Below are 17291 nucleotides of genomic sequence, written 5' to 3' on the forward strand. Positions count from 1 at the left end.
CTCAAAGCTATAAAAATAACAAAATACGTGAAGGTATCACATTAGACAACCAATGAAAAGTCAGTTTCCTGACTTGCTAGCAGTTACAGAAAGCAGGAACATATATATATTGACATACTGTTCCCAGCAGGAAGCCAGCTCAAATGGCTAATGGCTCCCAATATATTTCCAAGCCGTAGTACACTCTAATATAGTTGGCTGTACCTCACACGTCATATCACAAGAAATCATGACCTTGCTCGGTGGATAGAAGAAACCTGTACAAAATGTTCAATACAGAAAAAAACCAAACGCAAATATTAAGGTTTATTTGTAATAAGTTTTGTGATGATCATTTATTTGGTCGTAGGTCACGAATCAAGGAATTATAGATAATCACCACAAAATGACAGCTGGATTGAACAAACGAATTTCAGGATAAACTAGGAGAAAAACTTATGCTACATGTAAAGTGTAGCACGGCATTTGTTTTAGTGGTGTATTCCTTCGAAGGTCTTAAAATAACATATTGAATGATTTTTAACTTTTTTTTTCATTCACGATGAACATGACAACCGGCGAATAACTAACATTTACTTTATTCTGAAGTCTTCATTATAAATAAACAGTATTTAGTTGATTTTTTTTATATATATAAACTGACATTATGTATTAACTAACATACATGTTTCTCTGGAATTAGTGATTCCTTTAAATATTTTAAATTCACTGCTTGTGAAAACGTACTATGAATTTAAAATAGCGAGAATAAAACTTGAGAACCACAACATATGAATTATTTTCTGTGCACTATAATATATAAATGCATATTTTGTTTTGTTTAGTACCAAAGTCAATGAACATAGTCGTAGGGAAACATGTCAACGGTTATAAATGAGGGTGTGAATGCTTAGAATGGGATTTTCAAATATTTATTTTTTAATCATTCAGTCGCCCATAATTTGATTTTCCTTTATTTTATAATTTAGCACCATTTTAAATCCATATTCTTTTAAATTTAAATTAATTTCAGGGCCGATTTTTCTGTTTTCTTAAAACCTCACTCAGGCCCTCATATATACTAGAAATTATTCTGACACAAAATTAACTAATTGACCTAATTCAATGGTAAAGTGATTTGATCGGATGACTGGTGAGTTGCATCCTCATCTATTCTACTCACTGTTTTCGCTTGCAATGGGGTAGGACAAAATAAATCTGTTGTCGAATTCCTTTTACTCTGACAAACTTAAATTACAGAAAACTACCGTAAAGGGTATTTCCAAGTAGAGGAGGGAAAATTAATTCAAATGTTCCCATAAGTCTTGAATAATTCGTAAAGGGTATGAATCAATAACCGCGCCAACAAGACATAACGAGTTGCTACATTATTGTTTAGTAGCCAGTTTGCTGCAATAATCATTTAAAAGAAAATACAGTGAAGGAAAATATATTTTTTTTTACCGAGGCAACTGCCTCGGTTAGTTGCCTCGGTGCCTCAACGTAAGCTACGCCCCTGTAAAAGTGAAACAGGGAAATTTCAAATGATAAATTCTGATGTAATATTTGGATTAAAAAATTTATAATTTCATTTGTCAAGTCACTATTTAAGAAGATACCACAGTAATTTCAGAAATTATTGTAAGGTTTTTGTTATTGCAAATAGGTCAACTGGGTGGATAATTGCAATGAGAAGATGGGAACTTGCATTCTGGTATCCCATACCTATATTTGAATGCAGATTTCTAAAAATCACAATAACTTATCTTGCAATTTTTTTCTATTGTTCATAAATCACAGTAATTTTTAAATATACAGTTGGTCAATATTTATGATAAACTATAATGCACTCCATGATCAACAAACTAGAGGGTAGTTTTTAAACATATCTTTTACAGTGGATTGAGAAACAAGGTATTGAAACTTATATTAATCCCTTTCCACTTCGTCGGTGTCAGTGTTGCCTTGTAGCGGCATTAGCCTACTCTTTTTCGAAATCTACAAGGATGTCTTTTACTTGCAAGAGATATGACTCTCTCTTAACAAGGATCAGCCATTTATCGTTCCCTTCCAATGGACTATTGCATAAACTATAGGGTATTTGGCAGTGAGTCAGTTACTATCAGTCCTGCCCATCAAATGACCAGATTTAAAAGCCTTCATTTAATTTGCTAATACCAATGCACAATGCACATGACACAGCAGATTACAATATTTTGTGTACTTAAAAAAAGATTAACTTCTTAAAAGTGTGTAAAATCTTTTCATAAGGAGATATCTTATTTTTAATTACAACAACAGTACTTAAATAATACAAAGTATTTGACACTTTTAACCTATGAACTTGTTTATTTAAATAATACAGGAAAAGAGAGAGATTATCACCTAGTAAGAGGTGCCAAAATGGCAATGATCTAGCCTTAAACCACCACTGCGACATTATACATGCAGGGTAAACCAGACCCAGCAAAGATTTCAAATTAAAATTCACAATCAATTTAATCTGAACAATGAACAGTTGTGTGTAACCCTTAGAGTTTTAATGCTATTCTGACCTATATTACAAATGTATGGAGTCATGCATTCATGCAGATAACAGACTTTTTGAAATTTCCTTATAAATGGTTCTCAGGAAATCGATTTTTACTGTAACACAATATAGTCTCACTTTTACCTAATTCAAGGTTATTTTACGAATAAATTATGTCAGTTATTCAAATTTATCCATAATGCAGTTCATGTACAAAATAATTCTGATGTTCAATCATAAAAAAGTTACATATTTTATCATCAATTTAGATTTAAACAGAGATAATTTGTTTATTCTAAATGCTGAACTACATATGATCATTCTCTCAGGTCCCATTCTAACCAAATGCTTATTCAAAAGCCTTTTGAATAAGCATTTGGTTAGAATGGGACCTGAGAGTTTAAGCCAATATAATTTGAAAGCAATTTATTGTCATCTTCACAAAGTTTTTGATCTATTTTCTGATAGATCACCTAAGAATTCCTCCAAAAAAATAGTAGCATGGCAACTTTTTTCAAGAAAAAAATATTTTATTGATATAGATCCTTAAGTTTTTATCAAAAATAAATTTTTGTCCATATATCTACGGCTTTTCCACTTTTCCTTGCAAATCAAACAAGTGAAACTGCGAGCTACTGCTCACTGATGATACCCCCGCCGCAAGTGGATAATATTAATAGTGTAAAAATATGCAAGTGTTCGGTAAACAGGAAGTTGTCGAGTGATGAATCTGAAAACGCATCACACGGTATAGCTGACTTATAAAAATCCTGAAACCAAATTTCAGAAATCCTTGTATTGTAGTTCCTGAGAAAAATGTGACGAAAATTTTCAACTTGGCTATCATGTGTAAAATCATACAAGTGTTCGGTAAACAGGAAGTTGTCGAGTGATGAATCTGAAAACGCATCACACGGTATAGCTGACTTATATAAATCCTGAAACCAAATTTCAGAAATCCTTGTATTGTAGTTCCTGAGAAAAATGTGACGAAAATTTTCAACTTGGCTATCATGTGTAAAATCAGACAAGTGTTCGGTAAACAGGAAGTTGTCAAGTGATGAATCTGAAAACGCATCACACGGTGTGGCTGACATATATAAATGTTGATACCAAATTACAGAAAGGGTGGATGTGTAGTTCCTGAGAAAAATGTGACGAAAGTTTCATGGGACGGACTGACTGACGGACTGACTGACGGACGGACGGACTGACAGACAGAGGTAAAACAGTATACCCCCCCTTTTTTAAAGCGGGGGTATAAAAACTGTCATTATGGTCATGCATGTTACGAAAAAATAATCTAAAGAATATCCTGCATGAGAAATGACTAAAGTTCAGTAAAAAATCCTCAAAAGGTTATTTAAGCAAACTATAAATTAAATTCATAATCATTCCTATGCCTTTCCATAGCATACAAATATCAGAAATACAAAGAGATGGGTTTATAGAAAAATAAGAAGATGTGATATGATTGCCAACATGGCCAATGAGACAAGTCTCCAACAGAAACCAATTGAGTAGAAACGGAATCTGTCACCATACAATTTTTAAATAAACAATGAACAAAAGCCCTCAAAATGACAATAACTAAACTTTTAAAGTAAGTTTCCACATTTTATAAACTTTCAACCTTATAATGATCTTGATGCAAAAGAGGGTTACAATGAGAATACAGGATAATACAAACAAACAAAAAACAGAAGAATAGAAATAAATCAACATGGTAAAACAAAGTACACATAATCACAAATATGCAAACATCATGGTCACAATAGTTAAGGATATCAAATGGACAAAATAGTGGTCATATTAGTTTAGGACATCACATGGACAAAATAGTGGTCATATCAGTAAATGATTTATCACTGAGTGATATACACAAATGTATCATTTGTTTTAACTGTTGACCTATACATTTGTACTACAAATGTCCTCCCCATGACCTATTGACACTGGGTTGCACAAGGTAACAAGGACACCTGTACTAGTACAGTCTAACTTAGAAAAGAATTCATGTAGTATGGCTTTCCGCTTTCTTTTAAATTACATCTCAATCACTTAATAATCCTGAAAGTTGAAAGCTTCATTAAATGCCAGGCTCTCAGGCCAGGCATGGATCCAGGATTTGATGTAAGGGGGAGGTGGGCTTAAGAATTAGTAGTATTATGATTTTTGTTTGTCAAAAAAATTACTGTAATTTAAACTGATTTTTTTAGGGTTGGGGGGCACCATTTTAATTCACACCTGTATGCATGGCTTAGAATATATTCTACAGAATTTAATTCTATCAAAACAGCCATATGAAGAAAAACTGAGCTTATATGACCTTATGACCTAGATGCAACATTCTACATTTTTAATATAAGACATATAGAAACACATCTTTACTAGCATGGGTTATAATCTGGCTTCCTACCTCTCAACCAGGAAAGTGGGGTTGGGGCTTGGCTAGCAAAGATGGTAAAAAAAAACTTCTATAGAAATCCTCTATTCTCAGATCAGCAAAGCTAAGTGTCAATTTGTAGTTACATCACATCGCAAGTTGATCAAACTAAAGATAAACTATACATAATATATATCATCTATTAATGACAAAAACAAACAACATTCAAAAGAATACACAAAAATAAACTATCCACATGCATCATGTTATATAATCAGATAAGTAAATATCAGTTGAAATTTTTCTCGTCTGGCATTTAGGTGTCCTCCTCCACATAGATAACTTTACATGCCATTTTACCGATTTTCTTCAGTTTGGGTTTGTAAGATTGGCACACCTCATTTTCTATATACCAACAAAGATTAAATTAGAACTAGCAATCTGAGGGAAAAAATAAGAACCAGCATTTTAGGAGAGAATATAAGAGGTATACAGATTTCCTGACAATCATTAATGGATTCAAAAGGCCACATGATTTTAAGTTCTAAATAAAAAATTATGAAATTTTAGGATAATGGAGACAAATTTGCTGAAGCTAGATGCTTATATAACTGCACTGAAATATACTATAAACATGAAAAATGGAATAATTTATCAGAACATGTGAATTTTTGTTAAACTGTTGTCTCATCAATATAAATCTTTCATTTGTTTCGTGATTCATTTCAATATAATACCTCTTAGTAAGCCATGCTTAATTTATACATGTTAGTATAAAACAAAGGAATTATTAGTGACCACAGACCACCCACCAGTGACTGGTTATTAATGTCACCAAAATCATATGTCCATTCTTACATAAATGGTCAATATTTATTAAAAAAAAAACAGCTTATTAAAGAGACATGGCAATTGAAAATTCATGTTTTAGGACTAATTTTTCTGTAACATGAACTTTTAACCCTTCCCAACCATTTAAAGTCCTTTTTGTTTTAGACGACCTTCATTGTAAGAACATACAATTCTTAGTGTTGATATATACTAGGCATCAACACCATAACAGGCCTATAAATTGTTCATATAATAATAGGCCAAATAATTGGTTTCTGTACGAGATTCCCTTTCCATTCATGTCATCATTAATAAAAAAAAAAGTAGACCATGGGTCTATGAGAAGTTCTGTAAAAGACCCAGGTCAAATTTCAAGTATACCTTAGCAACTTATGGTTTGATGTTAATTTTCCCTATAGCCTGTGTATTATAATATTACCTTAAATGTCATCGGAAATAAAACACCAAGATGACCTTTTATATTAAAAGACAATTGGTTATGACAAAAATGCAAGAATATGCTAGTAGTTCACAGATAATATCGTTTGTGTTTAATTTTCCAATGTTTTTTTCTCTCATTTACACCAAAACTTTACAAAAAGATCTGTGATTGTAAGTCCCTTTATCACACCTCCACCCCCTCAAAGGATACATTTTCATATTAAAGTAGAAAATGCCAAATTAGGAGAAATAAATCAATCACAGTATCTTTAAAAATAATAAAACAATCAACAACCATTCATGTACAATCATTTCTTATTCTATCAATCTTGTACAATGTTGTATAAAGAATATATCGCCAAACAAATTTATGAAAAAAATAAATGAAAAAAAATCTGTGTACATAATGGGTGACCTACCTCATCCAGGGAGTTTTTCCTCTCCTTTTTACACTGACACATCCCCATTTCTACCCTTAATCCCCTTTCTACATCTCATAGATACACATGTAATGATGCAGTCTCAACTTCCAAAATAATGTATCCATTTTAGGGATATTCACAAACAATAGTTACTTTACATCCTAAATCATCACATAATACATTATTTTCGATCAAGATGTATTTTAGATGCTGCACAACAAACTGACCTTAAAGCAATTTCTGATGTCAGCCTTTATTTACATATATCTGTATATTTATTTATTTGCATGAAGCGATTTTTGTTTTATCTGATGGTAATCAATTGATCTATGTCTGAATTAGTCTAAACATTAAGATGACAAGTCCTCACATTATAAATCATCTGATCATTTTAAAGATTTACATCAATAACTCCATTATTACACGTAATTATCAAATTTCAATTGCAATGTTGATTTCACAGGCAGGCTTTGAATGTAATTTGGTACATTAACACACTTGTAAAACATGTAAATATATCAACACAAACGTTACACTCCAGAAGAATTGATTATGCACTGAATATTCATTACATTATATCGGCCTCTTTCTGTATAAACCAGTAGAAGAATCAGTGTCTTTTATTACAGCTTCAATTTTCCAATATATGTCCTTTTTTCCTTAGCTGAGAACAATAGATATTTCATTTCTTTAGTGAAGGCCAAAACATTAATCTTACAGTACAACCTAGATTAACTGTGTCAGCTGATATAGACACATAGAAAGAAAGTCTCAGCTATATTTTATCATAATGACATGTACTGTTTTTGTGTAATAAACTTTATAATAAAATGGGGTAAAAAAATCGTAACATAGTATTAAAAATGTCAATTATTGATTATATCATTTTTCAAAATGTCATGTTTTATGTTGATGAACTTTATGCTAATATATTTATTATTGACCGATACCTAGGATTTCTTATTCTAATGGGAAATAATAGCATATTTCATTTTATGGTAAATTAACTCTTTTCTAAAGTAACTAAAATGTTTTGAACTGTAATTAAATTTTGAGATCAAAGTTAATTGGTTCATGTTATATTTCAGAGATATGTCTCCCTGCAAGACATGAATGAATTCTATATCACTGAATATTGTGTATCTATTCATTAGAAAGAAATAATTTAGTCAGCTATATAAATACGTCAGGGAATATTGGTCTGGGTATTTACAATCAAAGCAGAAGTTCAGTATGACTGTTTTTTCATGGGAAGTTTACATAAGGAAAAGAAAAAGAGGTTACAGGTTAAATTTCCCAAAATATTTTTCTTTCATGTGATTGAACAGAACAATAATAAACATCCTTCAATTTATTAATCAACAATAGAAATAATTGTCAATACTGCGACAAGGAAGTGAATTGATTTTTTTAGATAATGAATTCTCAATGGTATATTCAAACCTTGAGTATATACATTACAAATGAAGAATAAGGTACCATGCAGGATTCCAAGATTACCCAGGATTCCAAGAATACCTGGGATTCCAAGGTTACCAAGGATTCCAAGGTTACCAAGGATTCCAAGGTTACCCAGGATTCCAAGGTTACCCAGGATTCCAAGATTACCCAGGATTCCAAGGTTACCCAGGATTCCAAGGTTACCCAGAATACCAAGGTTACCCAGGATTCCAAGGTTACCCAGGATTCCAAGGTTACCAAGAGTTGGGGCCTTAGTGGCAAAGTGTTCGTTAAACTACTGTATCACTAGCCAGTCAACACTGAAATGCGAGTTCAATCCTGCACTTGGCAGGTGCACTCAACTACAATCTTCAATTGACTAGGATTGTTAGTTTTCCTACCAAAGGTCAGTGGTTCTCTCCTCCATCAATAGAAATTGAGTCATGAAACGGCACAACAGTGATAAAAGTGACTTTCAATACCAATCAATTAATCATTCTATTTTGAAGTAGAATTTCAGATCTGATCACAACGGTCTGTACTTAGGTTCATTATGCAGCAAGCATTAAAAGAGATTGCTGTTGAAGACTAGATGTCTTTTGGTTTGTTGGGTGTCTGTCTTATTTCATTTTATTCTTTATATTTAAAAAGAACTTCAGTGTTTCCTTATTTATTGTTTTGTACTGTCACCTGCAGTCTGTTTCCTTTCTGGTATTTAGTCATAACTTCCTTGGTCCATATCCTTAACTCATATATTTAAAAAGGCTTTAATATCTTGACACTAATGGTTCAAAGTATTATACCAAAAAACTTTTGAAAGAAATAAAATTGATAATAATCATTAAAGATGAATAAATATTGTTATGTAACTTATGTGCAAATTGATAAATGTTTCCTTTCTGTACACTGAGAAATAAATTAAAACAAAATATATTACACACTATGAAATCTATTGCCGGTTTCACAGTAGTTTAATACATCTACACTAACTAAATATAATCTGGATTAACTTATGTAGGTCCAATATGGATTAAAACAGTATACTCATATGCACTATTGTAGTAAGTTAGTTTTAATTATTTCCCTTTAACATCTAGGATAAAGATTTTTCCCAGCAGTTTAGGGACAACATCAAAAGTTCAATGTAGGATAAAAAAAACTTAATTCACATAGTTTTTTCACTGACCCCTTCTACCCTTCCGCTTAACTTAATTCGAGAAAAATTAAATGACCAATAAGGATATATTTTAAATCGATGTGAATTAAACTATAAACTTGCAGCAATTTTGACCCCCATCCCAAACCTCCAAACTATTTGATTTAAGTTTTTTTATCCTTTATTGATCTTTTGATGTCGTCCCTAAAGTTTCAACAACTGTGTTAAGATTCATCCATATTTGCTAGCAGTTTAGAATTTGTATTTACAAGGCACATTTACAGATAGATCGAAAGAGTTGGTTCTATATATACCCATTTCCTGTCCCCTAAAAAAAAGAGGGTTTAGAAAATAGTAGGCCTAACTTCCAGAATAATTTGTATATTATTTCCAGAATAATTTGTATATTATTTCCAGAATAATTTGTATATTATTATTTTTTGTCTATTCAAATATTAATTATAAGCTATATGTTTGGTATTACCTTTAGGAAAAGTTTTTATCTTCATTTTATCAATTATAGACTTTCATCAAAAACTCATTCCTTTTCATTTTAACTGCAGTTAGGAAAATAAAAACTAGATCCTTTAGCTGCAGTTCATTCAATCACTTTACCTCAACATAGTTTATTAAAATATTTGTACTTTACAGTTTTTTCATAAACACTTCTTTGTGAATATAAAGTTTAAAGGCTTTTATATATAAATATATATCTACAGCTGTTTATTACACAACATTTATTTGTAATTATACAGTGCAACTACCTGACAATGAACTAATATTTTATACACCTTCTATGATGCAAACGGTCTTAGACTACCTGACATAGAACTAATATTTTATACAACTTCTATGATGCAAGCAGTCTAACTACTGGACAAAGAACTAATATTTTTAGACCTTCTATGATGCAAACAGACTTAGACTACCTGACAAAGAACTAATACTTTATACACCTTCTATGATGCAAACAGTCTAACTAACGGACAAAGAACTAATATTTTATACACCTTCTATGATGGAAACGGTCTAACTAACGGACAAAGAACTAGTATTTTATACACCTTCTATGATGCAAACAGTCTTAGACTACCTGACAATGAACTAATATTTTATACACCTTCTATGATGCAAACAGTCTTAGACTACCTGACAAAGAACTAATATTTTATACACCTTCTATGATGCAAACGGTCTTAGACTACCTGACATAGAACTAATATTTTATACACCTTCTATGATGCAAACAGTCTTAGACTACCTGACAAAGAACTAATATTTTATACACCTTCTATGATGCAAACAGTCTAACTAACGGACAAAGAACTAATATTTTATACACCTTCTATGATGGAAACGGTCTAACTAACGGACAAAGAACTAGTATTTTATACACCTTCTATGATGCAAACAGTCTAACTAACGGACAAAGAACTAATATTTTATACAACTTTCTATGATGGAAACAGTCTGAGACTACCTGACAAAGAACTAATATTTTATACAACTTCTATGATGCAAACAGTCTAACTACCTGACACAATACGTTGATCTATGGTTGACAAATTTTTTTCAAAAATATGATGCTATATTGCACAAATAATTCGACAAATTAAGTTTTTATAATTGATAATCAGCACTGCTGTCATTAGGGAATTGTGATTAAGTATAATATAAACATTATTTCTAGTTTATCCTGCATATAAATGAAGATTACGAAGACCTTGATGAACTGAAATAGTGCAGGGATGCAGGCCATCCTCTCTATCTGGTAAATGATGTCATTAAAGCACATTATTGAAAAACCTTAACAGTGAAGGACATAACTCGAAAGCTGTCTATTCAGTTAATTCAATGGAAATAAATCCTAGATTATGTGACAGGGAAAATCCAGAATCATATATTCAAAAAAAAAATGAACACTCATTATATATACATCATATCTATAGAATTTTATCATGTAGCTATCAAAAAGAAAAAAAATATATATTTTAAATGTATTTAAAATGAAAAAAAAAACAATCAAATTTTCATTTTGCCTAAAAAAATACTTATTTGCAACAAGTCCTTCTTTTTTAATCAATATGTTAGTTGTCAATTTTGAACGGCTAATTGTGGTTAATAAAAATATTATACAAGAATTTTAATTAAAAATAAAAAACAAACAATACTTTATATACATGGCCATCAGGAAATAACCTAGAAGATTTGACTAATGACCAGGAAGACCTCAGAGGCATTCTACAATGTACCTTCTGTATACCAAATGTCAACATTCAGCCTTGTCTGAAGGACAAACGTTCAAAAATGTAGTACATGTACTAACATTTTACAGGCCAATGATTACGGGAGGACTAGAAAAAAAAAACAACAATAAACTTGTTGGTGGTAAGATCTTGTATAACTAAAATAAATGTCAACCTGACAATGGTATTATTATCTGACTACTGTAAAATAAAACAAGAATGCACAAGTTGTCTGTGCTTAGCATTATATACCTCTCCAATGAGTCAAAGTATTAGTAAAACAAGAATGCATAAGTTGTTTTTGCTTAGCATTATATACTTCTCCCATGAGTAAAAGTATTAGTAAAACAAGAATGCATAAGTTGTTTATGTTAAACATACCCCCTCTTGTGATTCAAAGTATTGCTAAAACAAGAATGCATAAGTTGTTTGTGTTAAGCATACCCCCTCTTGTGAGTCAAAGTATTGGTAAAACAAGAATGCATAAGTTGTTTGTGCTTTAAATTTTACTCACAAGAGGTATGCTATTAGCATACCCCCTCTTGTGAGTAAAAAAAAAGAATTGGTAAAACAAGAATGCATAAGCTGGTGTGAAACAGATCCCAAATGTTCACATTTTAAAATCCATTACTGTTGAGCTGTCGACCTTGTTTGTGATTTACATACCCCTTCCCATGAGTCAAAGTATCAATAAAACAGGATGCAGGTGTCAAACAGTTCCAAAAAGCACATGCTTTGAAACTTATTGCTGTTGAGCTGTTGATCAAATATCAAATCAAGTCATTCCTTTTTTCTTGATTTAAGAATAACTTGATGAAAGGGAAAGATTTAAAAAGGACTGTATAGTAAAGTTATAATGAAATTATCAATATCAATCTTGTAAACGTTCCACTTGAAATTTTTGGAAAACAGTGGGCTGACTATCAGTCAAATCACCAATCACAGAACAACCAGAAAAAGTACAGAAAGTCAACCCAGCAATGTATTGTTAACCAATAAGCCTTTAAATAAAGAACTTATGGCATGTCTGTTGACTTCTTGAGTGTTCACAAAAACAGGATAATTCCAGTGGTCCAGACCACTAAAAAATCAGGTAGGTCAATCAAATTGGAATGTCATGGTGGTCCAGTAATCAATTTCACAAAAAATCTTATAACTAAAGTTTATCTTATGTATGCTGGAGCCGCCGTGGTGTAGTGGTTAGTGCATTGCACTACTAACACAAAGGTTCCTGGTTCGATTCCAGTCTGGGATGAAAATTTCAGGGACTGAATTTTCATCGCTCCCTTGACAACATTTACGAGTATGGTCTGGAGGAAACGATGATAGTCCTTTGGAAGGAGACAAAAAATGGCTGACTCGTGTTAAAAGAGAGCCATATCTCTTGCACGTTAAAGACACCCTTGTAGATTTCGAAAAAGAGCAGGCTAATGCCGCTACAAGGCAGCACTCACACCCGCAAAGTGGAAAGGGATTAATATAAGTTGCAAAACTTGTTTCCCAATCCACTATAATTAAATATGTTTAAACTAAACTGAATTGTTCATGTTTTATGATCAACTTCAGTCCTAAGATTTCAAAGTATATCAATATTTGATGTTGAACTATATAGTAATTGTACAAATTGGCCTTTTCTTATCTATGCTTATATGTTCAATTGAACGCAAACTCTTCAGCAAATACAGGACTATTAAATTTTCAATGGGACCATTAATTTCACTGGGACCACCAAATTTTTACTAAATTTTATCAAATTTTCACTGGTACTATTAAATTTTCACTTGGACAACCAAACTTTCACTGGAACCATAAAGTTTACCACTGGGACCACCAAATTTGCAGTCTTAGTTGTCCTTATGACCATCTTGCTAGAATTTTTTTTTACAACTCTGCTTCTTATTCTAAATGGTCTTTCCGCAATATAAAGAAAGTTAAAGCAAACAAATAAATTTTAACCTTACGGATTATGAATAAATTACCTTTGCACTATTTTCACGGCAGTAACTGACATGATTGATGAAGGTATTATCACCACAGAAACTGAAATCTTGATCACTTATTTCTTCTTCATCTTCTATATTTAAACATATTCCAATTTTCAATTGACACAGTCCTGATGTCATTTCAGCCATTGTGGACATTCTACGGTCTTATATACCTTTAAAATTCACCCTGACCCCCCTAATCGCAAAATTTGGATCATGATGCCGTATTAAGTATGCACAAAATGTATTTTTAATCCAGATTAACAAATATAAATTATCACACCTTGCAATGAGCTCATTAAGCTTGTTAAAAAATACACTTAGAATGTTCTTTTACATATTCAATCCTTTATACTTTTTTTATCCATAGCTACATGAAAAAAGAAAAACGAATGTCACTGTCTTTCAGATAAATTACAAGTATTTTATGGTCTATGATCACACATTATTCTCCAACATAACTATTATAAAGTTTACAGTCCAAAGCCTTTTATATATATTTTTTTGTTTACTTATATTCTTGTGAAGAGTCTGTATAGTAGGTAAACACGTAATACTAATCGTTAAAAATTCTACACCAATCATGCAAACTTGTTCACTGGAACAAATTAAATGTACGTCAAATATTTGATTTTTTAAATTATTCAAATTTATTCTTTAGGCTTAAGTGGAGTGGAAATTAAAGTAGGTAAATAATTAGCAACCAGAATTAAAATGTAAATGTCCTCTTTTGTCTCTTCGTAAAGATTTGTAAACAATAATAGTTAATCGAGTGAAAAATGTCCTCTATTAAATAATTTTTTGATAATTCAATAGGTTAAAAAATCTTTTACAGATGTCAAAAGAACTTTAGATTCTAATACATATTGTATAATGCTTAAAGTAATAAATTTTCATTTAAATTCAATTTGTCACCATTTCGTTGGACATTTAATGCCAATAAAATCAAATTTAATGCAATAAAACTTGTTTTAAATGTACTTAAGATTTGATGCCACATTATAGTAGTATTCTTCGGCAATTAAATATCAATGAACTAAAGAACTCCAGTAAAGACATATGTAGTGATTCAAACTTTCATTAAGACTATGTGTACTTTCTATGCTAATACCCAAAATATGAATATAATAATAGGCTATGGGGGTTCATTTTATTGCTAAAAGTGTTGTCCCTATCATAAAGTTGTGACCTTAAGAAAATTTTTCCCAGAATGCTTCAGATTTTGAAAAAAACTGAATTATCAAACAACATCAAAGATTGCTGCCTCAGTGAATGCAAGTGGCCATCTTGACTATTTTAAGATTGAGCAGTTGATTTCAATACCTTCAATATGACTTATTGATTGATTGTTGGTTGCTTACTGTCTAGTAGCAAATATTTCATGCATTTTCAGTGTGAAAACAAGTTAACAATACATTCAATAGGTAATAGAGGCCATCCGGGATGATGGGCGGGGAAATTTGGACTGCCACTGGAAAATAAGGGTAAATTCGATAGGGACATAAATTTTTCCTTGCAACAGGCCATCTTCTAAACCCTCAAAGAGTTGTTGCAAGGTATTTTTAATGTGCAAAGAGACGCCTTCAATATGATGAGCCGCAATAAAAACACTGTTCAGCAATTTGAAAATTTTCCCTTTAATCTTATTGCCTAACATTTTTTCTATATAATGGGCATGCAAGACCTGACACTCAAAAATATTAGGCAAAGACTTCACATAAAAGTAAAATAACAGAAACAGTAACTTTCTGCACTAAATGTGCATTTAGACAATCTATGTCTCTTAAGTGATGCTCGAGGTCAAAATATTTGAAAATCAAAAAGCTTATATAAAAGATGAAGAGCTATATTAACCGAAAAGGTCAAAATGTATTGCAAGTAAGTATTACAATCTCACATGTTCAAGTACATCCTTGTCAATTTATCAATGAAATGAATGCGATTTCAATCATTAAACACAACAACTATCATAAGCATAAAAAAAGTATCACTAACATTTTTAATCTTACGTCAAATTTTCAACAACAAAAAAATCATAGTTACTAACTTTAACAGTTCCAATATCAGCTCGTCCTAACAAGCTTGCTTGATATTCTTGCTGATAAAGTAAGACTCTTACAAAAATGCCATTACTTTATACATTAGCTATTTCATAAAAAAATCTAAGATGAACATCTTCACTACATTAGTTCTTTTATATATAATCAGACATCTAGCAAAAATAGTAAAACAATTTGCAAGTATAAAAGTTTTAACCATTTCACTTTAAAATGGTCGAATCTTTTAAATCAACAAGTGAACTTTGAACTTGAGACAAAATCCCCTTATTCTCTGAAGAAGGAATGATGCCTTTCATCTGGTAAAGGTCAAATTGAAAGTCACAAAGAGTAAAGAGAACATCATGTACTGACGCTAGCAAGGACAAAATATTGACAGTTAACCAACAAGGCCAAGGTAAAACGTAGGTTTGTTAAAGTGTTGATTGTCTAACAAATATCATGTGTCAAATATGTCATGCATATTCATAGGGGAGGGGGTGAATAAACAATGCATCAATAGGTATCTATCAGAAGACAAGAACAGACTAACCAGGGAGAAGAGAGGAAAATTTAAACTGTTGCTGGAAAAAGAGAACGAAGAAACTATTATTTGTATGCACCAAATATGCATTATTTGACATCTTATTTCCCATTAGTTGTTCTGGAAACCTAATACTCGAATCTGACAGTATCAAAATAAAGACTTTTGGGGAGAAAGGTTAAGGTATATATTAATTTTTTTTTTTAGATCTGAAGCCTTTATTTGGCAAGTGCTGATTTATCACCTAAGTCCAACCTCTCAGCGCTACCGTTTTCTCGTCATATCAGAAAACAGGAGCGCTGAGAGGTTGGATTTAAATCAGACTGGGCAAGCATATAAAAAAGTAATTCAATTTATCAATTTATTTAAAACAAGTCTGGCCAAATATTATTACTTATTATCCTAAAAAGATAACAAAATAATCACAGACAAAACTTCATTGTACAATTATCAAAATGTTAGGATTTACAGGAGTGGTTTGCCAAATTGTATATTTAAACTTTATCATGAAGCAAAAAAGCAAGCAAACATTTGAACGTTTCCTTTGTTGACTCTAACATTCGTTCACCCCAAGAAGAACTGATATTGTAGTATAATGAAGCCTAACGACGTCAAATATTGTCAATATTTGTTATTACTCAACAACTTTTTCAAATCAAATGAGCCTAACTTTGAAAAGGTACAAGACATTAACTGTATTACTATTGTATGAATACAAATATTGTAAACAAGTATAAAGTAAAAAGGGATCAATAATTTCTGTATATACAAAACAAATATTGGGGAGTCTGTAAGAAACATTTAATCATATAAGACACAATCCAAGTGCAAGACAACTTTCTTTATTTAGACATTTTCAGTGTTATTTAGCTAGTCTTTTTACTTCTGCATTACAATAAGGCAAGCAAGATGCAACTATAAAATATTCACCTCTTTATTATTTATAATTGGTAATTTGCACATGCTTAATTTTACTAAATTCAAATTCAATGTCCAGTGGCAAATATTTCATGCATGTTCAGGATTATTGTACAAGATCTTTGAATAACTGGCAAAATGAATTCTAGCAAAAAATTTGCAATTTGTTTATGTATAGCAAATGTCTCCATAACAATTTAGGAACAATGTCTCAAGCATCAGGGGGCTCATTAATTTATCAAAACTTGCAATTAGTCATTAGAAAATAACTGACAAATTCATGTGCCTAGAATGAGCTACCAATATATCAGTGTTAGTTAGATATCAGAAGTCCGTTGTATCACCTAGATTGAATCCAATTCTGATTAGTTTTATTC

At 31.3% G+C, this 17291-nt stretch overlaps 2 protein-coding genes across 14 annotated transcripts in view; both read right to left on the reverse strand.

Annotated features, from left to right (window-relative positions):
- Nucleotides 1–17291, reverse strand: part of LOC143073678 (RNA-binding protein 8A-like) — a 244701-nt gene that overhangs the window by 162750 nt on the left and 64660 nt on the right. The window lies entirely within an intron of this gene.
- Nucleotides 1–17291, reverse strand: part of LOC143073672 (high affinity cAMP-specific and IBMX-insensitive 3',5'-cyclic phosphodiesterase 8B-like) — a 147895-nt gene that overhangs the window by 84779 nt on the left and 45825 nt on the right. Inside the window, exon 1 of one of the 13 annotated variants that reach the window (XM_076249391.1) lies at nucleotides 13411–13935. The exons of 11 other annotated variants lie outside the window; for them this stretch is intronic. In XM_076249391.1, coding sequence (XP_076105506.1) covers nucleotides 13411–13572 — 162 coding nt within the window. In that variant the 5' untranslated portion in view covers nucleotides 13573–13935. Of the gene's footprint in view, nucleotides 1–6586; nucleotides 7279–13410; nucleotides 13936–17291 lie in introns of those variants that run through there. One more of the 13 variants, XM_076249392.1, reaches the window with a different exon arrangement.

The sequence above is a fragment of the Mytilus galloprovincialis genome, chromosome 4 (assembly GCF_965363235.1).
Source record: "Mytilus galloprovincialis chromosome 4, xbMytGall1.hap1.1, whole genome shotgun sequence".
In the NCBI taxonomy this organism is placed as follows: Eukaryota; Metazoa; Mollusca; class Bivalvia; order Mytilida; family Mytilidae; genus Mytilus; species Mytilus galloprovincialis.